At 41.9% G+C, this 25,865-nt stretch overlaps 1 protein-coding gene across 1 annotated transcript in view; it reads right to left on the reverse strand.

Moving 5' to 3' along the window:
* Positions 1–367: 367 nt before the first annotated feature.
* Positions 368–25,865, reverse strand: part of LOC120909278 — a 32,753-nt gene continuing 7,255 nt past the window's right edge. Inside the window, exons 3-9 of the mRNA XM_040321052.1 lie at positions 23,258–23,548; positions 17,152–17,256; positions 16,837–16,864; positions 13,631–13,669; positions 11,314–11,375; positions 8,467–8,507; positions 368–955 (exon numbers count right to left, since the gene is read on the reverse strand). Of these exons, the coding sequence (XP_040176986.1) occupies positions 737–955; positions 8,467–8,507; positions 11,314–11,375; positions 13,631–13,669; positions 16,837–16,864; positions 17,152–17,256; positions 23,258–23,548 (785 nt within the window). The 3' untranslated portion in view covers positions 368–736. The remainder of the gene's footprint in view (positions 956–8,466; positions 8,508–11,313; positions 11,376–13,630; positions 13,670–16,836; positions 16,865–17,151; positions 17,257–23,257; positions 23,549–25,865) is intronic.

Below are 25,865 nucleotides of genomic sequence, written 5' to 3' on the forward strand. Positions count from 1 at the left end.
TGGCATTTATATTTTTGGGATTTTTTTTTCGTAATTTCATGCAGTAGATTAGAGCAGTACTTCTTATGTACTATATTATAAACTAATATATTACCGTATTTATCGGTGTATAACACACGCAGTCGTATAACACGCACCCTAACTTTAAGAGGGAAGTTTCAGGAAAAAAACTTTCCACATCCCCCTGTATATAACACACAGGCACAATTTACCCTCTATTTTCAGGGTAAAAAAGTGAGTGTAATGCCAAAAAATACAGTATATAAAATGATAAACTTTGCTGATTCCTGTCGCTGGAATCTGGTGGCTGCATGTAACCGGCTGTGCGAAACAAGCCTAATTCATGCCCATGGAAACGATTCAGACATATGTATATTTAATTAGTTCCTCTATTATAGGAGTTAATGTGCTCTTGAATAAAAGAATAGTGCAGTATCGACCATACAGTGCATCTTGTGGTCTCATTTCCTATAGTCATTAATACATAATAGGATAAAACTATACTTTCTTTTGTGTTACAATAGCAAAAGTGTGTTTAAAGAGATATTAATGTAATCGTAACAGAAAGAAACGTGAATGTGGTGTGTGAATATTGGTCCCCTTCCCGGGCTGTACAAAGAACACAGCTCACCAGCCCAGTATAATAAAATTGTGCTCAGCCCTGTGTGCGCTTCTGGAAGTGAGAAACCTTTTTTTCTGTACTGTAAACACATCAGCCTTGTTCAATGAGCCTTTCCTACAGGTGAGAGTAATTCCAGACACAGTTGGCGGTTGGTAGATCTTCACTAGGTCTAGGTCTAGGCTCACAGTGAAATGTAGCAAGGGCAGAAGTAGGTAGATCTTCACTCTGTTCTGGCTGACTCTGAAATGTTGAGAGGTCATCATCAGGCACATTTTTACTCTGTCCAGTCTGAAATGTAAAGAAGTTCATAGCAATGTCTTCTGACTTGTCCTCCTGTAATGGGAAAAGAACAAGCATTGGTGAGATTAGTCACCAAAGCCGACCATAAATTAACAGGGCCAGATTAAGAACATCATGGGCCTGGTGCTGAGGATTTTGGTGGGGCCTTTTAGGCTGCATTCACACCTCCGCGACAAGTAACGCCGCGTACGCGGCGTATTTTGCCGCGAATAGTGTAACTTTTTTTTTACAAATCCTTCCTATTGCTTTGTATGGCCGAACGCCAATGCCGCCTGAAAAAAAGGGTCCGGGACTTTTTTTCATGCCGCAGGTGTACAGCAATGGGAATTCTCCCCTCCAGCGGCACGAGCGGCCGGCGTCGGGCGTTTTGTCGCGGAGGTGTGAATGGGGTGTAATAAATAATAAATAAATGCGTGGGAATGACATGAACGCAGCCCAGCCAAGGCAAGTGACCAAAGGCACAGAACCCAGAAGGAAGACCGGGTGAAGATGGAAGTGTCCAGGCCCCGCCTGATTCATTGCAGCACTGGAGGGCTCAGTCTGAAAATTGAAGTGTACACTAATGTGCTAATATGCTGTGCATACTTGTACGTTGTGGCATAACCTACCCCAGGGCCTCTAAAAAGTAGTAATGTCAGGAAAGTTTACTACCGCTTTATTATCACAGGATCCCAGGAGCCTCTCATGGGGCCCCCTACTGACCCGGTGGGCGGTGGCCCTTGGGCAGTGCCTAAGTGCACAGTTGCCAACATTTAAAAAATATTTTCAGGGCCACTTTTTTATATAAGTGCTATATTTAGAGTAGCTGAGATCCCCGATGTTCCTCTATACAACATAGTAGTAATCACAAAATTAAATGAGTTCTAATAATGGGGCAGAACAAATATGAGAACTGATATTTCCTTTAGTTGAACTAACAAAAGTGTGTCCATTCTAGAGCTGGTAACATTGAGGATATTCAGTACAATTTTAAAGAACTGTTTTTGTGGGTAAGCGACATAGGGGAGGAGTATGGACGGTATATAAGTGGGAAGTATGTGCAGGTGAGGGAGAGGAATGTGGAGGGTCTAACAGTGGGCACTATGTACAGGAGAGGAGTACAAAGGGTACGGAAAAAAGCACTATGTACAGGAGAGGAGTGTGAAGGGTATGACAATGGGCAGTATGTACAGGAAGAGTGAGGGGGTATGACAGAGGGTAGTACGTACCAGAGAGAAGTGTGGAGGGTACGATGGGGCAGTATGTACAGGAGAGGAGTGTGGAGGGTATGACAGTGGGCAGTATGTACAGGAGAGGAATGTAGATGGTATGATAGTGGGCTCTATGTATAGGAGAGGAGTGTGGAGGGTATGACAGTGAACACTATGTATAGGAGAGGAGTGTGGAGGGTATGACAGTGGGCACTATGTATAGGAGAGGAGTGTGGAGGGTATGACAGTGAGCAGTATGTACAGGAGAGGAGTGTGGAGGGTGCGACAGTGGGCACTAAGTACAGGAGAGAAGTGTATGACAGCAGGCACTATGTACAGGAGAGGAGTGTGAAGGGTATGACAGTGGGCGCTATGTATAGGAGAGGAGTGTGGAGGGTATGACAGTGGGCACTATGTACAGGAGAGGGGTGTGTAGGGTATGACAGTGGGTACTATGTATAGGAGAGAAGTGTGGAGAGTATGACAGTGGGCACTATGTACAGGAGTGGAAGGATATTTAGGGACTGAGTAGTGGTTAAGCGGGTCATACATGGATTGAAATTACGCCAATTATGCAGAGACCAGCCATAGTCAATCTATGTATGGGCTAGCTGGTTTTACACAAGTCAATCTATTAATCAACTTGAGTACAACCAGCCTGTTTTTTTTTCTTAAAACAATCAGTGCTGCCAGCTAAAGTTAGCAACACTGATCATTGTACGCACTGGCAGAACACAATAACACTGCAGGAGTGATTCCCCCATCCACAGGTCAGCAGGTGAGAGGGTGTGTGGGGACAGGCTGGGGAGAGATACTAGTCAGTGGCTGGGTAGGCACTGGTAGTATCAGAGCCAGATACACACAGGTTACATACGCCACGATCGTTAGAGCGAGAACAATAATTCTAGTACTAGACCTCCTCTGTAACTCTAAACATGTAACCTAAAAAAATGTAAAGCATCGCTTAGGATACCAAAAAAAATTGTGCTAACTTAACTAACTAACTGTTTTTTTAATGAATGAAACATTTTTTTCCAAAAAAACATGTTTGAAAAATTGCTGCGCAAATACCGTGCTAGAGCTGCACAATTAATCGTTAAAAAAATTGTGATCTCGATTCAACCCCCCTGACGATCTTCAATGCAGAGTTTGCTGATTCTTTCATATAACAAATGGAGAGACTTTCAGCTGTCAAAAGAAAATATCCGGGCAGTCTGCCAAGTATTTAACAGGAAACATTGTAACTAACACTTCCTTCTTAGATCAAAGGGATACACTTCTGTGTGTAAAGAACAAAGCCGGGCAGTCTGCGAAGTTTGTAAACAAAATGAAACATTGTAACTAACTAACATTGTAACTAAATTTAACCACTTAAAGTCCAACACTTGTTTCTTAAGTTAGAAAGCAATATTATTTGCTAGAAAATTACTTGGAACTGCCAAACATTATATATATTTTAGCAGAGACTCTAGGGAATACAATGGCTATTGCTGCAATATGTTATGTCACACTGCATTTTCCCACTTCAATGAATAATAAAAACCATAAAAACAAAACAGTGAAGTTAGCCCATTTTTTTTTTTTTTTTTTTATGTGAAAGATGATGTTACGCCGCAACAATCGTGAGAGAATCGTGATCTATCTTCTAAGCAAAAAAATTGCAATTCTCATTTTAGCCAGAATCGTGCAGCTCTGTACCCTGCAACATAAAAAGTGCAAAGACCACCATAGAGTAATTTTCTAGCAAAAAACAAATGATGATTTTTACATGTAGTAGAGAAGTGTCAGAATTGGCCTGGGTGGCAAGGGGTTAATTACCATGAGTAATATACAAATAATTATTATAAGCACTGTGATCCTATCAGTCTGCTGTAGTGTGTCAGCTTGGCCGCTCTGAATGTAGCTTCTGACAGGCTGTGCAAGCAGGCCCGTATCTCCGGAACCATAAATGATAGCCATCCCATATTTTAACCAGTTGTGGGGTAGCTCTTCCCATGCCTACCCCCAAATGTGGGGTTTCTGTGACCTCTGGTCATCGAGCTACAACCCCCCAAATTCGATCTTAGAAAAAAAAAATCTTAAAAAAAAAAAAAAAAAAGATTTTTTTTTTTTTTTTTTTTGGGCAAATGGGCCTATCTTGAGAAAGGGGCCTGGAGCTGCAGCTCCATCAGCCCCATTGTTATTCAGCGTGGAATGATTGAAAGAAACTAATTTGGATTCCCCCTGTCCACACATTCAAGGTGCATAGGGGTAGCCTCCCATTGTATTCTGACAGCGAGAACTCCTACGCTGTCAGAATACACTGATCAGGAAAGCAGCCAATTCATTACAAACTTTCCAATAAGCCTGTTTGTGAAGCCTCGTACACACGGCCGAGGAACTCGACGGGCGAAACACATCGTTTTGCTCGTCAAGTTCCTTGTTAGGCTGTCGAGGATCTCGGCGAGCCAAATTTCTCCATTGCCGTCGGGGAAAAAGAAGATATGCTCTCTTTTTGGCTCGACGAGATCCTCGACAGTTTCCTCGTCGAAAAGTGTACACACGACCGGTTTCCTCGGCAAAAAAAATGCTTCCCCATTTACCGATTCAGGTGCGAATCAGGTCCAAATTTTTGCCTGAATTTGCAGCTGAATTGGAACAAAAGACACACAGGATCTTTTTTAAAGGGTGAGTTCACATTTGTACACTTTTTCCCCCTAAATTCCAGCTCCCCTATGCACCAATATAGCATTCATGTACTTTTTTTGCAAAAGTATCAAAGCTATCCGTTAAATCTAATCCACGTTTCCATTAGTAATGTCTTCTTTCTGATCAGACTATAGTTTATGACACAGGAAGAAGTTGACCAGCTGACCTCATTAGCACACACCCAGCATCATCCACCCTCACATTCCCAGCTCCCATTTTTTTAAATATAAAGCAATAAATGAGTGATCACCCTTCTCACTAAATACACAGGATACAATCAGAGTATATGGCCATGTTTATACACCCAAAATGACTAGTTTGCGCTTTCAGTGCTATTAATTGTTAAATGCACACCAAACAGAGAAGCAAAAACACATTTTGCCAAGTGAAAAAATGAGGGAAAATGCTGCAAAATGCACAGTAAAAAACCCACAAATGCTAAAATGTCTCTTTAACCACATGTAGACAAGAAGAAAGATATATCATTTAAATATATGTCATTTATTATAAGATTCAAACATAGTAATAACATAGTAATAAAGAATAAGATAAAATTGCGCATAAATGGAATGTATATCAAATTGGTAACATTGATATATTATAGACACATTTTTCTACTACCCCTGCAGGAGATTGGATTCATTGAAACGTTGGGTGATTTATCGAAAAATTATGTCTTTTATTGTGGTTATTATTTGCTATAAACTCACATGCTGTACTGCATACATTCAATTTATGCACAATTGTATCCTATTCTTTATTACTATGTTTGAATCTTATAATAAACTACATATATTTTTGCAATACTTGTTTACACGTGAGTGCCTTAAAAGTCCAGTCAGGGGATATATCTTTCTTCTTGTCTATATCACATGGATGTGGCACATGACAGAGACATTCTCCGATAACTTATCCCCTTTAACCACATGTAGTGCAGCCAATTAAAATCAATGGGCTGCCATATGCGGGTCACAAGAAAAAAGAGGCGCAAAATTTGCGCTCCCACTAGACGTGAATGGGGTCTGAAAGTGAAATTGGTGCACAAGAACAATGAGGCTCCATTCACATCTGTACGTTTCTTTGCATTTCAGAAATGTGCTGCACCAAAAAATCGCAGTAAAAAAATGCAACTAGCGCCACTCTAAAAAAACGTTCTGAAGCTTCTTTGGGGTGATTGCTGCATGTAGGGTAGCCCATTCAGGTGGATGGGATGCCGTATGTGTGATGAGTGAAAATGCTCCAAAACGCTTCCCCCCCTCGCTAGAAAAAAAAAATCTGGGAATGCGAGTTCCTGCTATGCAGAGTTGTGAACGGGGCTTGACAGCTGAGTGTTTCTGTCCACTCCCTCCTATGTACTTGTATAAAGATTGCCATACACTATGCAATCTGATTGTGTATTTAGTGAGGAGGGTGATCACTGATTGATTGTATTTCATTTAAAAAACGTGCAGCTGGGAGTGGGAGGGTGGATTATACAGGGTGTGTGCTAATGAGGTCAGCTGGTCAACTCCTTCCTGTGTCATGGACCTACAGTCTGTAAGGAAGAACAACATTACTAATGGAAACATCTGGAAATGTGGATTAGGACAAGAAAAGTAAGTGACTGTATATTTAATGGAAAGCTTTGATATTTTTGCAAAAAAGTACATGAATGCTGTATTGGTGCATAGGGGAGCTGGAATTTAGAAGAAAAAAAGTGTACAAAAGGTGAAATTACCCTTTAAATGTGGACAGTAGCCACCCTGGACATGTGTGAACTGGCTCCATTGAAAGCCGGTCACACTCTCCTGTAATGCGAATTGTATGTGGGGAAACTTGCATCCAATTCGCATAGGTGTGAACCTGGCCTAAGGCTTCCAGTTGTCTAACTGCAGCAAACTGATTGGGTGCTCTGGTTTACATCACTTTGCTCAGCTTTCCTCAAATAATTTCTGAATAAATCTCATTAAGTCATGGGTAAGAATATCATTATACAAAATATCAATGAGGATATGTCAACCTTTTTGAATTACTGTGCTGCAATTGCCAGAGCTGGACTGGCCTACCGGGATACATTTCCCAGTAGGCCGCCTGCACTGGGGCCGCTTTAAGTTGGCAGCAGTGCTCCGCTCTCTCCTGCTCCTGTGTATCACAGAGCTTGGTCTGTGTTCCGTGGTGGCACTGTGACATGGTCCCACCCCCCTATACCGGCTCATGCGATAGTAGATAGAATCAGTGTTCAGCCTATAACACGAGTCGGTCTAGGGGGGTGGGACCTTGTTACAGCCCCGCTGACGAACACAGACCCAGCCAGCCAGCTGTGAGATGCCTGCACAGCCCGCCCTGTGTGCCTAGATAGAAGGATCGGCAGGGGGGTCGCATATAGATAAATGAGCTTTCTATATTCCTCCATGGTGTTGCTGAATGCTTGCAGAAGGGAGAGGAGAAGATTCAAGTATTCAGCGGCTGCATTCACGGGCACAGTGAGGCTGCATTTAATGAGCACTGGTGAGGCTGCATTTGATGGGCACTGATGAGGCTGCATTGAGCTCTTGTATCATGTCTGCAGTCTCTGACCATCTCCTGTATCATCTCTGCAGTCCCTGAGGTAGTCTGGAGAGGAGACAAGAGTGGGAGCACCGCCGGGATGGGGGTCATGGGAGAAGTCAGACGTGTGTGTACTGTGGTGAGGAGACTATAAGATAAAACCATAGCCACTCAGTTGGAGCCGACTGACTGAGCCCTGCATGGTGCACCTGAGAGGAGGTCAGTGACAGCGCCGCTAGGCCAGTCTGAGGGGGGTCATTGATGTAAGGGAGGAGTGAGTAATATAATGTAAGGGGGCACTGATCTAAAGGTTTCCCCCTTATATCAGTAACCCACCCCTCTTACCTTAGTGTATTTTTCTGTAGAAGGTGTCCCCCCCCCCCCACATTCTGACTTCCTGGAGTCCACCTTGATGATTGACCATTTTTACCACTTTTAACTGGAATTTACTTTTATATATATAAAGCCCTATGTGATTTCATATCTGTCTTGTCTATATATAATACACTCTTCAAATTTCCCCTCATCCAATTCGCATGACAGGAGGGTGTGATTGGATCTTAATGGAGCCGGTTCACACAGCTCCAGGGCGGCCGCAGTCCGTATTTAAAAAATGGTCCTGTGCATCTTCTGTTCTGATTCAGGTGCAAAATTTCAGACTTGATTCGTACCTGAATACGTGAACAGGGACGCACCAGACCCCATGATGTGATCCGTGGCCGCAGTATATGTGAACGGAGCCTAATGTTTTACTTGACTAGATATAAGAAGAATGGGTTGTTTATGGAGGTTCTTGCACTATATGTCTTCTGTTAAATGTAAAAAAATATGAAATTGTGTAACCTGACTTTATAGTGTGTGACCAGTTGAAAGCAATAAATATGAAAGAACCCAAACAGAAAGTTTATATTTCAAACTCTGTATTAACCTCTTCACGATCGCTGTGAAAGAGCGTCATATGACATCCTCCCGTGATCGTGCTTCTGACTGTATCTCCTAAAAGTCTTTTGATGAATGTCCAGCCTGTTTGCTCTTTAATGCTGACTTATCATACCTGAGGGACATGTAGTTTGTACAATTCCTAAAACTGTGTTATCATAAAATAAGAAAGGAGCCTGTTTAGTGACCAAAACATTTTACCTTTGCTGTGGCAATTGACAGACGCTTTGATTTTCTTGACACTACAGGTGGAATAAAAGTAAAAGATTATATCTACATAGCATATCATGTAAGTATTGAATGTAACAAACATTCTTTGCTAACATGTTTCAACACATTCACCATACTAAAAGAAATTGATCTAACTAAAAATACAATAATAATAAAAAATATCCAGCCCACAGCTCTCAAATAAAAGATAAACATCTTTAATTTGTAATTTTATTAATGAGGGTTGTTAGGCTGTCGAGGAACTCGACAAGCCCATTTTCTCCATTCCCGTCGAGGAAAAAGAGAATATGCTCTCTTTTTGGCTCGTCGAGTTCCTCAACAGTTTCCTCATCGAAAAATGTACACACGACCGGTTTCCTCGGCAAAAAAAAAAAAAAAACAGCAAGTTTCTGCTTTAATTGCTTGAAATGCAGTATACTGTACAAGTCAACATAACATATGAAGTAAGGTAGATGAATGAATAATTGTGGGCACCACATACCTTATAGGAAGCACATTTTACTTTTGGTTTAGTCAGTGTTTTTTTTTTTATGGTGCCAAAAAAAAACATATATTTAAATAAAATGTTGAATTTTTTTATTACACCATAAAAAATTATAGACATTAAAACAGTTACATCAACTAACATAAACACAGTCTTTAAAAATGAGAAGGCCTATATATTAGGCCAGCCATCATCCCCGATAGCATGCCTCTACAAGGTTTAATTATCTACTAGCACCCTATTAGTAAAGGTTGCTAGTAGGATTATGGCAAATTTCCATTTTGGCTTCTCTGTAACCATTGGAGCAATCGTTGATTGCTTTTGGCTGTTTTTAGTTCTGCTGTTTGCAGGCTGAATAGCTCAACCCTAGTTTCTAGTTAGTTCTAGAATTTAGTGGGTTGGAAAAGCCAGACTATGGACTTGCATATTCATACAGCCTCAGCCAATACCTGGAAGTAAGCATGACCAATATGGAGCTGAGGTGTGTATAAATAGGCTGGAGCCTGGAACAGTAGGGTCCTTGTCCTGATGGAGAAGATCCAGCCTGGAGGGCTGAGGCCCTCTGGGTTACTTAGCTGAAGTCTGCAGGAGACCACCAGGGCTCCAGCTCAGGAAGAGCTGAGGGACCCATTTCTAGAGTTGTAGGATCAGTTTAGAGGAAATACACTGAGGACCTGGCATGGAGGCTCACAGTACAGGATCTAGCTGGTACATGAGGGATGACATTTAAGTACACAGGGCACAGTGAGTAAAGGCCTGAGCAGAAAGAGAGAGGTCCTAGTAACTGTCCTTGTTAACCCCATGGAAAGACTGTTCCAGAGTTGCTGGCTTAGGATTTCCTATGCATTGGAGCTTCCTGAGCTGTGTGTTCACCTGCCACTAGCCACAAAGGGGGTTCACCCCGAAGAGTTCAGTTATAGCCACAGAGTGTCCTCTGTTGTACTTTGCACTGAATTTGGATTACCCCAAGTTCACCCTGCACCCTAACCAAGTTAACCAGCATTAAAAATACAAAATTACATGCACTGTCTGTTTGTTGAGTTGTGAGACTAGAGCTGCTGTGTGCCTGGCTGCCATGTACCCCATAGGGAATAGAACCTGGGACAAAACTCTCACACTGGTCTGGGGTTTGTGCTACATATCAGTACATCTTAAACTCATTTATGGTGAACACAGTTATCAATATCGCCCCTTTGGGATTAAATATATGCTACATCTCATATGAATACACACTCATGTAGTACAGTGAATGAGAGATGGTGAAATTTGCTAAGGATTTTTCTCTTTTAATTCTGTTCATTTTAGTGTATCTGAATATCTGAATGCTTAAATCAGACATGAAATAACTTTTGGCCCCTTTGAAGAAAGCTACCGTAAACTCTGTTGCATTACTGTTAGGGTGTGCACCCCAAAGATCAAGCACATAGTACCGATCACTCACTATGAAAGGGAAGGGGCTGGCAAGTTTCATTTTTACTGGCCCCTTCCCACACTCTAAAACATCCAGGGTATGGTGCAATTTGAGAGTGTAATTGTCACAGGCAGGGCGGGGACAAGGGGTGAGCAGGATGGAAGGCTGCCCTGGGCACTGTGGTATCATATGTGGTGGGGGAGCACCACAAGGAGGATGAGGGGAAGGGAATTAGTGTTGGGGGGGATTTGGGGGACGGCAGGGGGTAAGAATTGCTCAAGGAGGAGAAATTTAGGGAGGTGTGCTAGGAGTAGTGATTTGAGGGGATTTGTGCTGGAAAGGGGATGGGGAAAAAAGATTTGTGTTAAGAGGGGGAATTTTGGGGGGTTTGTGTTGGGAAGGGGGATGAGGGAAGAAGATTTGTGCTAGGAGGGAGAAATTTGGGGTTTGTGTTAGAAAGGGTAATATGGTAGGGGGAGGTGATTTGTGCCAAGAGGGGAATTTTTTGGAGGAGGGTTGTGCTAGCAGGGATGATTGGGGGTATTTGTGCTAGGAGGGGACATTTGGAGGGGGGGGGGGGGTTATACTAGGATGGGGGAATGGAGAAATTTGAGAGGGTTTGCACTAGGAGGGGTAACTTTATTCAGGGGAGGTGGATTTTTGCTGGGGGGCATATGGGGAATGAGAGGATTTGAGCTGGGGGGGTGTCAAAGTTTTCTGCCGGGAAGGGGATTTCAGCAAGGGGCATATTTTTATTGGGAGGGGGAATTTATGCTTAGGAGGTAAACATTCAGATATGTGGGTGGGGGGTTTACTGACACATAATGCTCATGCATCTTGTGGGGGATGCAATTTGCCATGTTCGCCCTGGGCTCTAGATGACCTTGTCCCAGCATTGGTCACATGTATATCTTATAATCACCTTTTCTTAAATTTTCCTGATCTTGGTTGACCTCTTCCTTGCTTTTTGCATGATTTAGAATGCTAAAAAGACAAAACCAGAAATTAGCCTGCTAAATAAAACATATTGGAAGAGACAATTGTCAGACATAGAAAGTGCCTTAACATACTTTAGTTAAACATTTATATAAAATCTATTATTGCTATGAAAGCCCTGTTGCCAGCTGATTTAATTAAAACCTACTTTTCCATTTCAGTCTATTGCCAGCTATAATTTTCTAGATGCTTCTTTGTACCTTCTGTATTCTGTATACTGTCAGGATATAGAATGCTTCCAGAATTACCCAGTCTCTTGGAATTGGCTCACTGCTTTTCCATGCAATTTTCACTTACTATAGTACGGGGGCTTATCATTCGATCATACCAGAAAGACCTTGCTATGTTATTAAAGAGTATTTCTTGTAAACATTCATTTTGTGTACATGGCCATACAGTTTCAGGGGCGGTAGTGATTTAGTGGGAGGAAGTGGTGGTTAAATATGAATAAAAGAATGTAGAACATTTACCATTACAAATGTTTAGTCCACACATGATACAGATGATGATTAAATATGAATAAAAAAAGAATTTAGAACGTTCAACATTACCCATGTTTAGTCCACACATTAAACAGATGATGGTTGAATATGAATAAATAAAGAATGTAGAACAACCACCATTACCCATTGTTAGTCCACAATTCATACAGTACAGATACATACTATATAGTACTTCTATAAGGAAAATTAATCAACAGTCCCTACCATTCTGTCCTACCTAAAAAAAAAATGTTGTTTTTTGAATTTTTGGATGTTTTTTAAACTTATGTATTTGTTTTGCATGTACTCTGTCTCTTGTTTTAGGTCCAAGGACAAGTCATTCATTATTGACTTATATTGGGTTATCCAAAATCAAAAAATGTCAGGTTAGGAGTGTTCTGTCTCACCTATGTGTATTTTTATTGTTGGTTTATTGAACTATATATAAGTTTGCTATTGTTCTGCTGTAAGTTAAAGCAGATCTTCACTGCATCTGAGTACCATAAACCAAAAACACTATTTCATTTATTTGTAATATTCAAAGAAATCTCCCCCATCCATCCAACCATGCTTTATTTTGTTCAGAAATCACTTTAAAAAACACCCCTAGCATTTATGGCCATGGCCATGTAGCATTTTCTCCCTGGAATCCACCTGCCCTTAGCTCAAGCATGCATGCAGGAGGGTGTGCTAAGAAAACCCCTCCTCCCCTCCTAAAGACTCCTGGGATGTATAACATCATTTGCCTATGCCTGTAAACTAGAAAGTAACTGAAGAAATGTAAAAAGAAAATGAACATGAGTAAATATGATATACTTTCCTATTTATTGACTAATGCTGGCAGTATAAGGATTAAAAATAATCAATGTTGATTGGAAAAGTGAAATTCCATTTTAACATCTAGTGATAGTTTAGGGCCACAACAGCTTAATTACTTATGCGATATGGTATCTCCCTCTGTCTCATTTTTAGTGCTAGTTAATTCATTCCTAGATCCCATTCCACTCCCTGTTTCTTTCCCTCAGTCAGTGGTGGCTCTTCACGGAGGAAGGATTAGGAGAGTCATTGTCTTCTAATGCTCTAAAAGATGCTTTGTACTGCACTTCTTCAGCCGTGAAGGAGTCCCCACCCATAGAGGACGTAACGCGTACGGAAGGAGCGTCGTGACGTCTCCCGCGGCTATCACTTTGCTCAATATACACGCTGTATACATCGGCCCCGATCGTGGTGCCTTCATTGTGAGTGTTTTTTATCTTTTATTACGATTAAATCGTTTAGCACTATGTTTTGGCATTTGTTTATTACATGGACCTGGAATGACCTATCGGTTTCTCTGTGACGTCTCTACTACTGCTGGATTTCCTGATATTTACACATAAAGCGCATTTGACCCTCTATAATCAAAGGGTCCAGGTGGTGAGGTGAGAGGCCATTTCATGTGGTGGTGGATGTGTGTCTAGCATGTGTGAAGTTACCTACACAGTCATCTGTCTGTCTACATTGGCACTCACTGGAGGTGTACTGCGATTTTATGGACTTTCTATTCATCTTTTATTATTTTATTTGAGCGCTGCACCATCTGTATTTGTTTCTCTACAGGGATTTTGTGATAATACAGGGGTTAATTTGTCATTTTTGGGCTGATTTATTTTCTTTTTATTATATATATATATATATATACTGTATATATAGTAAATGGCCGTACAATACTTTTAGCATTATTTAACAATGGCATAAACAACTGTGTTTAGCATTTCTTACTGTTGTTTGGAAGCCTTCTTTGGTGTCTTCCAGTACAAACTGCAAAACAAAGAAAGTATAAGAGTTAAGTATACTTCAATAAGAACAGTATAGGGAGCAGTTTAAAATAATTTAAAAACACATTCTTGCAAAAGAGCAGCAGTATTAATATTTCAGAACAACAATGTATGTGTATAAAATATGCAGATTATTTATGCTGACATTTTAGTATTCCCTAAGCAAGGGCTCATTTACACTTGCAGTTGTGAGGGGGAGGAGGGTGGTTTTAAAAACACGTGATTGGGCCCAATCACCCCCCTTACCTGCAAAGGTAGCATGTTCCCAGAGTAGGGGGGTTTCACATGCTATGGCCACAATGCTTTGCTTCACAGTTTCTGCAAAAATGATCCCTCCAATCAGGTTTGGCAGGTAGTACACTGTCTTCCTTTGGGGGGACATTCTGAACCCTGGCATGCCATCAATGGCCCAACATCTCAGTGGCCTGCCCAAATACCCTCTACTACATGCTCACTGAAATACAGCATTTGGTAATGAATATTGAAAAACAAAGAGACAATTGCCACTATCTTGTTTAACAGGATACGTGGTATTTTTTAGTGGCAGCCTACTGAATGGTAGACAAAAGGTAGCCAATGTACTCTATGTGAGGTTGCACCGATACCGATACTGGTCTTGGTATGGGTGCCGTTACTGAGCATTTGCACGAGTACTTGCAATCCCTCCCATGGCTTTCAGCTGCTTTTTTGAAAGCTGGTAGATTGGTCCCCTGCATGCTCCTCCAACTCTCCGGGTCCTCATCTGGCTGCCCAGGTCTTCCCGCCCTGTCCCAGATCTGTCAGAATGGAAGAAGGAGCCAGGACCTTTGGAGCGGTCCTGCTAGTGCACCTTCGGGCTTTCACACTGAAGACTGTAGGGCACTTTTTTTCAGGCGGTATAGCAGCGCGTCAGTGTGAAAGGGGCACGATTTAGCGCTAAAAATAGTGCTGCATATTAGGGGCACTGTTGACAATTAAAAAAGTATTGGAAATCGTTATTGGCGGGTACTTGAAAAAAGTATCGTTACTTGTAGTCGATCTTAATAAAGTGATATCGGTGCAACCCTAACTCTATGCATATGATCACACAGTAGATGGCCCTGTATCACTGTGCACTAACTAGAAACCTGCACATTTGTTAGGAATCAAAATTTGTTAGCAACCCCCGAGCATAGCCCAAAGCAAAGAAGAAATTCATAATACATAGCGTAATATAGTTTTAACATGTTAGCATCAAATTTGATAACTGGAGTCTTCTTTGACTGTCTACAGTGTGAAATATACAGTATATTATATATATATAAAGATGGCTACAGTGCAGGCCTCAATTGCCGGGAGGGCATCCAAGTACGTTCTCCCGTGCATGTGCTTCCCGCTTCAGAGATTCTTCAAGATAGACAGATACTGGTCACAATTCACTAAGCGATATTTTAACGCATCCGAGTATGTGGTAAAAAAAAACCCCCGTCGTTAAAAAAAAAACTGTAATTAGCAAAGAAACTCTCAAAATCTTGCATGTGTTATATTTCCGAATTATGCCTCAAATACCGCATGAAACCGTGCAGTAATTTATCACAAGCATCTTGCTTGTGTAAGTGTAAAATTGTAAGGCAGCCAACAATTTAATCATGGCTGATATGATATGGCTGCTCTGGTTTGAGGGCTCAAGGTACCCTATGAGTTGGGTATACATTTTCAAAATTAGTGCCTTGGATAAGCAAAACCTTTTCAGGGCATCAGCATCTGTGAATTTATCCAGTAATTTCCTTTAACCACTTAAGCCCTGGACCAATATGCTACCTAAAGACCCAAGGGGTTTTTACAGTTCGGGACTGCGTCGCTTTAACAGACAATTGCGCGCTCGTGCGACGTGGCTCCCAAACAAAATTGGCGTCCTTTTTTCCCACAAATAGAGCTTTCTTTTGGTGGTATTTGATCACCTCTGCGGTTTTTATTTTTTGCGCTATAAACAAAAATAGAGCGACAATTTTGAAAAAAATGCAATATTTTTTACTTTTTGCTATAATAAATATCCCCCAAAAACATATATAATTTTTTTCCCTCAGTTTAGGCCGATACGTATTCTTCTACCTATTTTTGGTAAAAAAAATCGCAATAATCGTTTATCGGTTGGTTTGCGCAAAATTTATAGCGTTTACAAAATAGGGGATAGTTTTATTGCATTTTTTATTTTTTTATTTTTTTTACTACTAATGGCGGCGATCAGCGATTTTTTTCGTGACTGCGACATTATGGCGGACACTTCGGACAATTTTGACACATTTTTGGGACCATTGTCATTTTCACAGCAAAAAATGCATTTAAATTGCATTCTTTATTGTGAAAATGACAGTTGCAGTTTGGGAGTTAAACACAGGGCGCGCTGTAACATTTAGGGTTCACTTTGTGTGTGTTTACAACTGTAGGGGGGTGTGGCTGTAGGACTGACATCATCGATCGAGTCTCCCTAATAAAAGGGATCACTCAATCGATGCGCCGCCATAGTGAAGCACGGGGAAGCGAATATAAACGAATAGCCGCGCCGTCGTCCCGGATCGCTCCCCGAGGCTTACTGACCGCCGCATGTATGGGGGGGGGTCCCGATCGGACCCCCGACCCACGTCAAGCAGAGGACGTATAGGTACGTGCATGTGCCTGTCCGTGCCATTCTGCTGACGTATATTTACATGAGGCGGTCGGCAAGTGGTTAAAAGGACCACTCGAGATCTTCTTCTCCTCCTCTTCTGCATTACTTTAAATTCCAGAAGGCTGGATTCAAAGGGCTCCATCCTCTGTGCTATGCCCTTTGCCAGGCTGCCAGCCTCCAGAGACAACTCCCGAGTACAATCTAGCTGACTCTTGCTCCAGCTTGTACTTTCCTGCCTATTATTTTTTTTTAAACCAATCACTTATCTCAAACCCAGGATTGATATGACCATTATCATAGTTATCGCAAGCTTGGACCAGTCCTTAATTACTGCATGCATTTAATTATTTATTCCCTTCTGTGAAATTACTTTAGTGCCTTTTTATGTGGTATGTAATGAGCGTTTTTAGTGTTTGCGCTAAATACCGCATACAAGCAATAGTAAATCGACATTTTCATAACGCATGCGATAAACTTTAGTTAATTGTGCCCACTGTTTCTTAATTTAGCACCATCTCACGTACCTGAAGTGAAGTCTTTTTTCCTTGTATTCTACAATGAAAAACATAATAAGTTATGATTTAAAGTGGAAACATGACTATCTTAATTTGGACATGATTATTAAACCTACTAGAAAATGTTCCGATAGGCCATGATACCAAGAAAACCCTTTGTGCCCTGTGTCTTTTTAAAAAATACATTAACCGGGTAATATTTGTATTGCTTTTATTGCTATTTGTACATACTCAGACCATTGTACTATTGTATTCATTTCTGTAAAATGTGACAGAGCTTCATACAATAAAGAAAAATAAATTTGTATGGGTTAACATACTTACTTCTCTTATACTTCATATAGAATATGAGTACCAAAGCTAAGCAGAGAAGAAGTGATACAACTCCAATAATCCCCGCTACCGCTGGAGGTGACAACAAAGAGGGCCCTGAAAAATAGAAGATAGAGTTGCAGCTTCAATCTGCTCCCAGACCTGAGAAGTTTCTTTAAAGCAATGTGTAGTGGTGTTTTATGTATTTTTCTATAGGATAATAAACCACTTAGTTGTATTAAGTATTGTCCTTATATGACTTGAAGAAAATAACTTTGCTTCTCACAGGACAGGTACAATTTTGACTATTCACAGAGTTTGTTGAATGGCTAGATCCGGAACTTAATAATGCTGTATATAGTTCTTCCAACAGTCACAAAAGTGTTACATAAAACTCTGGTGCATATACTTATATCAGTATCAATAATTGTACGCAATGTACACAAACAAGGTCCATAAAGACATGGATGAGCGAGTTTGGAGTGGAGGAAAATGACTGAGCTGTGCAGAGTCCTGACCTCAACCTGATAGAACACCTTTGGGATGAATTAGAGCAGAGACTGTGAGACAGGCCTTCTCATACAACATCAGTGCCTGACCTCACAAATGTGCTTCTGTAAAAATAGTCAAGCATTCCTATAAACATACTCCTAAACCTTGTGGACAGCCTTCCCAGAAGAGTTGAAGCTGTTATAGCTGCAAAGGGTGGGCCAACTCAGTATTGAAACCAATGGACTAAGACTTGGATGGAAAGTTAATGTGCGTGTAAAGGCAGGCGTCCCAATACATTTGGTAATATATATGTAGCGCCCTGCTCCCATTGATCAGGTGCTATGCTAAATTTAGTGGGTGTCTGGTAGTTGGCTCAGACATTAATGATTTATTCTAAATCAGGCTCTGTTCTGGCTGTGGCTGTACCTGAAAGGATTTTCCCACTGTTGCCTGTAGGTGGCGATACCACCACAGGCCAGTGTTGGAACACGGGCAAGCTATGGTGTATTGGGTGTCTTTTCCCGTGAATAGCCCAGTGGGAGTGGTCTCCCCGCTGGGCATGCTGGGAAAGGATACTTAAGGGGCAGACAATCTTTGGGGTCCTTCGCCTTGTGGTCCTCCTGGTGCGAGGTACGTGTTGTTGTGATTTTCAGTCTCGGGGCCGCGTTGGCCCGAGGCTGCCTTTCTACCAAGTAGGCCCAGCTATCCTGACTGTGGCCTACAACTACAAAGAGATCTCAACCAAGCTGTCCGTCTACTAGAGGGAGCTACTTAATGGAGGAAACCAGGGGAGGACCTGCCCAGGAGGAGACCAAGCGGAAGGCTAATGTCTCGAGATAGGCCTGGTGACCCTACCAGTCTGTGGCAGACACTGTTGCTGATCATTGTTCGTGCATCATTCCGGCTGCTAGGCCAGGTGAGAGGGGCCTATCCGGGTGAGCAATACCCACTTGAGAGGAAGTGGTGAATGACTATTGGGACTTAGAAGTTTCTCCCCAGTGATCTGTACTATGCACCTTCCCCTTCCCCCTTCATCCTCCTGCTTTTCTGCAATTTATGAGAAAAATAAAATCTCGCAGCTAAAGGTTTTACATCTCGTGTGGACATTGGAGTTCTTTACAGACTTTCTTCCTCTAGATAACAAAAATTGAGGTAACGTGCAATGCCCAAATTTAAACCAGTAGCTCCTACGGGGGTAGTGCTACATATATCTATATATAGATGTATATCTATATATAGATATGTATATATAAAAACCTTCTATCATATATATGATAATAAATATACCGTATTTTCCGGCGTATAAGACGACCCGGCGTATAAGACGACCCCCTAATTTTCCAGGAAAAATTTTGATTTTGGGATATACTCACTGTATAAGACTACCCCCTTCTTACTGTCTTTCTGGAAGCTGAGGGGTAGCCAGAACCGCTGACAGAAACAGGCTTTTTCAAATCTCACTGTGCCATTACATTACATTCCTCACTGTGCCATTACATTACATGCCCAGACTGTGCCATTACATTACTCACTGTGCCATTACATTACATGCCCAGACTGTGCCATTACATTACATGCTCAGACTGTGCCACTGTGCCATTACATGCCCCCACATTGCCATTGTGCCATTACATGCCCCCACATTGCCATTGTGCCATTACATGCCCCCACATTGCCATCACTTGCCCCTCACATTGCCATTGTGCCATTACATGCCCCCACATTGCCATTGTGCCATTACATGCCCCCACATTGCCATCACTTGCCCCCACTGTGCCTGAACTTGTTGCCCCCCCAGTGCAATAACACTCACTTTTTTCCCCAGCGCTGACAGTGTCCCATGCTGCGATCGCGATCGTGAATGATTTCAAAGCCGCGCCTTTTCTGCAGAGTGTTCTGTGATAGGATGAACAAAAATCTTCCCAGCAGCGCCTCTGTTATGTGTCCCGCCTATCACGGACGTCTTCTCATCTCGTCCGAGGATGAGAAGGCATCTGTGATAGGAGGAACAAAGAACAGAGGCGTTGCTGGGAAGATTTTTGTTCATCCTATCACAGAACACTCTGCAGTGAAGGCGCGGCTTTGAAATCATTCACGATCGCGATCGCAGCATGGGACACTGTCAGCTCTGGGGAAAAAAAGTGAGTACTGAGACTGTACCCGGCGTATAAGACGACCCCCGACTTTGGATGCATTTTTTTGCATCCAGAAAGTCGTCTTATACGCCGGAAAATACGGTACCTAGCAGTAGGCTATACAGGGTATTTTAACTGGGAGTCAGGCATGAAGCTATATAAAGGGTAGAGGGGGAATATAAATGTTTTATAGTAGTACTAAAAGCTGAGACATTTTTGCATGTAATTGTAATGCCTTGTATTACCTCCAGTCTATCAGCCTCTAGATTCTCTGGGTTCAGATGCTGATCTTCCCTTCACACAGTTCCCTTAACCTCTTCCTGCCTGCACTATAGCGGAAAGATGGCTACAGTGAGGGCCTTCCTGCGCACTCCCTGCAGGGCGCGTGTGGCGCACTCTGTGGTCAGCGAGTCCATAAGACTCGGCTGAACACTAGGGGTTCAACGGATCCTCATTGATCCGGATCAACACCTTCAGGTCAGCGCACACGCGATCCATGGGCCTCCTGGTCCAGCATTGGTCATAGGAAAGGCCGCGGCTTCGACCTAGCTCCCGGAGCGGTGGCCATCTTGGTCCACCCTGCGGCGGCCGCTGTCTCGTCACATCATCGCCGCCATCTTGCTACACCCCACACTCCTGCACAGTAATGATAGAGTGAGAAGGGGGCAAGCGGACATCTTGTTACACCCAGCAAAATTTTAGATTTCACAGTTATTTTCAACACAAAACTGAGCTTATATGCTTAAATACAGCATTTGTAAATCCGACGGACTGTTTAAATGTGAAAATCAGAGGTGTTCTGTCACATTAGCAACCACGTAAGGTCAGCAGGTTTGCTGCTGCTTTTAAAATTACTACAGTATTTGGAAATCCAAAGGACCGTTTAGATGTTCAATTTTAAAAGCAGCAGCAAACCTGCTGACCTTACATGGTTGCTAATGTGACAGAACACTTCTGATTTTCACATTTAAACAGTGTACTCCAAAAGAATTGCCTATAGTTTTACTTTTAATGATTGCAAAGCCTAATATACACAGGCCTAATGTCGGGCGGCATCTCCAAGTTCAATAGAAACTGGCCGACATTTTGCTTGTGTGTACTGCGAGTCCATCAGAAGCCATTCGGCCGTGATAAAAAAAAGAATGCGCTTACCAGAACTATCTGACTTCTTTAGTGAAAAAGAGAGTCAGATATAACTTTAACAGAGAAAAATATAGAAAAAAATGGAAAGCAACTGCGCTATGTGAATATAGTAAATGTGGATTAATAAACAGCAGTTAGTACATCAAACGAACATAAAAAAGCATAAGGAAAAAAATAACTGCGCTAAACCAAAAATTAGTGTTCGTTTAAAGGAAAACTGAGTCGGGCAAAAGCCCAAGAATATGTGTTATTACCTCCCGGTAAATATCACCGTGATACTTGCATACATAAATGAAAAAATAAATACACCTTGATCTAAAATGATAATTAAGCTCCAACAGCCTGGAGACTTAATGGTGAATTTTCACAATGATACGTGCATGCATAAATAAATAAAAAAATACACATTAATCTGAGATGATAATTGAGCTCCAACGGCCTGGAGACCCAATGTGAACTTGTGTATATAAAACAGTGACACTTGTGTGTATAAATTAATAGCACCTATGACCATTGCTGGAAAGGTTCCAAATTATATCGTTAACAAAATTGGAAATAAAAGAAAAGAAAAAAACAATAATAAAAAAGTTAATTTTTCTAAATTGGTGTCACAAAAGGAGGAAAGAAAGTCTGTAGTTGTGGCAGTTTTTGAACACCCGTGCACAATCCAAACAAGTAGCTATTCGTGGTCTATAGAAGCTTTATGTGAATCCACCACCAGCAGTCTGAATCTGCTTACCAGATATGGAGGTCCCTACGGACCAAGCCCAACATGTAACTCCAAAACAGATGACCTGTTTGTTAATGATTCCCGGGTACAGCAAACTCCAGATTAGTGTTCAATGAGACCGATCAGAAAAAAGAAAAAAAATGCTTCCATAGTATAAAACCAGGGATACTTTTATTGTACAAAAATTACAAAGGTATAGCACTCACATTTAGGATGATTTGTAAAGGCATTCAGCCATGCAGCTCCGGCCGGACGCTTGCAGGCAAATGGACCGCTCGTGGAGAGGTACGGTGAGAGGGGATGACACCAGCGTGCCAATCGTTCCGCCCGACGCGTTTCGTGAAAGAATCACTTCGTCTCGTGCCCCGACAAATCATCCTAAATGTGAGTGCTATACCTTTGTAATTTTTGTACAATAAAAGTATCCCTGGTTTTATACTATGGAAGCATTTTTTTTCTTTTTTCTGATCGGTCTCATTGAACACCGGACTCTGCTGGCTCCTACAGCGTTGGAGAGGACGTCAGGCTACCATGTGACCAGGTACCGTTGCCAACGTACGTTAAGTTGGTTTACGTCTTCAGGGGGCGTACCTGGTCACAAAGGATCACTGTATTTGTAGTCTGTTTGGAAGTCTCATTGGAACCCAAACAAGGAAGCCAATTAGATTGCAGCCACAGTGCCGATCGGCTTTACAATTTTATAGGCAGCATAATTATTTAATACAATTTGCTAAAAACACATTACCATATCCCCTAGCGATGGGTCCAGATATCAGTTGATTTTAAATGGTAATGTGTTTTTAGCAAATGTTATTAAATAATTATGCTGCCTATAAAATTGTAAATCTTTTATTGGATTTACTGCAACACACTATTGGGACTATTTAAATGAGCTAATATCATGTATTGCACTTGTGTTGATGCACTATTGAAATGTATTTGTTTGTATTAATATTGATTTATTATTATATATATTTACACTTATGATATTAATTATAGGGGGTAAAAACTAGTAGTGTGTACCAGACTTAAACATTGGATTTTTTTTCATAAAACAAACATGTCATACTTACCTGTGCTGTACAATGGTTTTGCACAGCAGCCCTAACACTCTTCTTCTGGGGTCTCCCACTGGCGCTTTTGGCTCCTCCTGCTTTCAGAGTGCCCCCATAGCAAGCCACAAGTTATAATATAAAGCCCCTATGGCAAGGTAAAACAGCTTCTACCTTTAGAATCAATTTAAATCACTCTCCTGAACAGGACTACATTTCACATGAGGCTTCTCCAAGTTCTCAGGCACTTACTGACATTTATGCTGCACTGTGTATACTGACATGTGTGAATGATGTATTGAGCTGTATGTGTGCTGCACTGTATGTAGATTGTTGTCTTACGAGTTGGAACATTGTGTAGGGTGAGGGTGTGTAATGATCACATTCTGGTGGCAGCAGTAAGACCTCACAGTGTAACTGTCACAGAGATGACATCTGCTTTTGGGTCCATGAGGTTAGGGGACCTAACCATAATTGCCCTTTTTATTTATTTGCCAACCAGCCATAATATTTGGGGACACTGGCAAAGGTGATGTCTGATCTGCAGACATGGATTAGAATGTTACCTGCAAGGGGTATAGTAAGCCTCTGGCTTCTTCTAGACCTAATTTTTCTCTCTTGGATCTCCTCCTCATATTCACAGTAGAAGGTAACATGGCTGATGCGCCCTAGTTCCCACTTTAGAGAGGCTGAATAATCTGTCACATTTTTCTCAGAGTGTTTATCAGATGTCTCAATAAAGTAGAAGGTCCTCATTAGGTCAGAGTCTGGTGCAGAACAGTTGAGTGTCACCTGGAAACCATCATTGACCTTTTCTACCGAGTACCCCAAAGTGAGGTTTGGAGCTGGCAGTGAGTCTAAAAAGAGAAATAAATATGAGAAACAAGTGAGGACCATAAGGCAGTAGAGCATGAAACTGATCAGTGAGTACTGCAAACCACACGTATAAACTTTTCTAGAAATCCAGAGAGATAGAAGAAATCTCCTTCTTCTAGGTAACTCAGTAGTCTATTTATAAAATAATAATTCTCCAAAAAATTATATTTCTATAGGCAGAATTTTATAGACTGAATCACCATTTAGCGTCTTATATTTCTGGGGATCATCAGTGGTGAGACCTTCACATCATAACACTTGGCTCTTTCCTCCCTCTAATACTGCTCCTTCTGTCACATTCCCAACAATATAAGATAAATTGAAGTATTTGTAAACCCAATCACTACAATTGCATATATGTGTTAACATGTTAATGCCATTCCAAAAGTAATGATCAATATTTTAAATTCTGAAATTTGCATTAAAATAGTTAAAAAGTGCTAAAGCTACCATAAAAGTCCTTGGTAGGCACATTCTGTTACAATATGACATTGCTTTGTTATTTATGCGCCTACATTGTCACCCTATCACCATAGGTGTGTGCAGACTATTGCACCATAGGTGTGCACCCCAAAGCTCAAACGTACAGTACATGCATGTGCAGGGCCGCTGATAGAAATCATGGGGCCCCGTACGGCCTAGGTGATGGGGCGCCCTTCAGCCCAACCCCTGTTCCCGTTCCTACACAGAGAGGCTAGGGTTAACAGACAGGCTAAGTAGGGTATACTCATAAAGGCTAATTTGTGATTGTGGCTAATTTTAAAATATGCACCACACACAGCTGAAAAACAGACGTGGTTTAAATTATGCTTAATTATTGGGCATGGCTTAAAAGGGTGTGGTTAATTTGACTCTAGATGACACTGTGCTGTGTTCAAAATGGCACTGTCCAATTTCTCACAGTCAAGCAGTGCTACATGAAAAAGCAGCTAACCCCACTCTAAAAAAAAAAAAAACCTTTTTTTCTAAACTTTTAATGAGTGGTAATATGTTTAAGGGATGGTTCACATCATGTCTGCATCTGAATTGTGAAGGAATGTGCTGTCATTCTGTACAATTCAAACTGCATGCAAAAACGCACTGCTTTTGCAATTTGCAGCTGGTGTCAATAAAAAGTTAATGACACCTTAAATGCAGGTCGCAGGTTGTAATGCATTGGCCCTGCACCTGCCACCCCTTGATCACCGTGTGATCTGGTTGCAGTGCATACACTACTTTGGTGCATTGCAATTTTAACCCGTTCAAAATGAATGAGCTTCTCCTGGCTTCTGGCTCCTTCCTAAGGTAAGCCCTTGGTCACAGGGGTACCCCATCGCCCCACTGCTAGCAGCGGCCGTCCTTTTCAGGCAATGCCGTGGCGGAGGCCCTCGCGCCACCTCTGGATCTAATCGGCGGCCGCAAATTCAGGAAAGACCGCGGCTTCAGCCACGGCCTAGCGACGTACAGCAGTTTTTTGCATTAAGCTTCTTCCAAAACCCGCCAAACGTCTCACCGCCGCCCATCCACTTCCCATCCACTTCCAGACACCCCAACAGCCCTTTGCTAGTAGGATCTAGCTGCACAGCCCCCCAGTGGGAGTACAGACCTTTAGCTCAGGCCCAGTTTGGTACACCCCTTGATGCTCATCCCTCACCCCATTCTCAACCCAATAACTCCCTATTGGTACTCCCCCCCATCCCCCCCCCCTAGAAGTTACCACAGGCTTCTGTAGTATCTTGATCCAGGGTTCAATCCGATCGCCCCTTTGGGGGTCAGGAAGGAATTTTTTCCCCTGCCACTGCATATTGGCGTAGCACGGACAGGGGTTTTTCGCCTTCCTCTGGATCAAACAGGGTAGTACGATTCAGCGAATCGTCCTTCCCAGCATTACAGAAACCCCCCCACCGATAATACATCATCCCCCTGTGCGTCAACAATCATGACTAATCTGAGATACTCGGCAGTAACCATTTGGGGCATAAAGCCATATGCCTCAATATTACCGTCAGCCACCAAAAATGCCTTAAAGAAAGAACGACTGTTTAGAATCGACCGACGATCGACAGCTAAACATTACACCAACCTATCCCAACCAAAGCGCATATCATGCGCTCTGGTCAATACAAGATCGGCAGTAAGACACCGACTGGAAATCCATGATCTCATCCTACAATGCGATTTAGACTGTCTGTTTATTACAGAAAGCTGGCTTACAGCTGACTGTAACACCATTCTAAGTGAACTGGTGCCAGAAAATTATCGCATAATAACAGAAAACAGAGTGGGGCAAAGAGGTGGAGGATTGGCGGTGATCTACAA

This window comes from Rana temporaria, chromosome 1, assembly GCF_905171775.1.
Source record: "Rana temporaria chromosome 1, aRanTem1.1, whole genome shotgun sequence".
Lineage (NCBI taxonomy): Eukaryota > Metazoa > Chordata > Amphibia > Anura > Ranidae > Rana > Rana temporaria.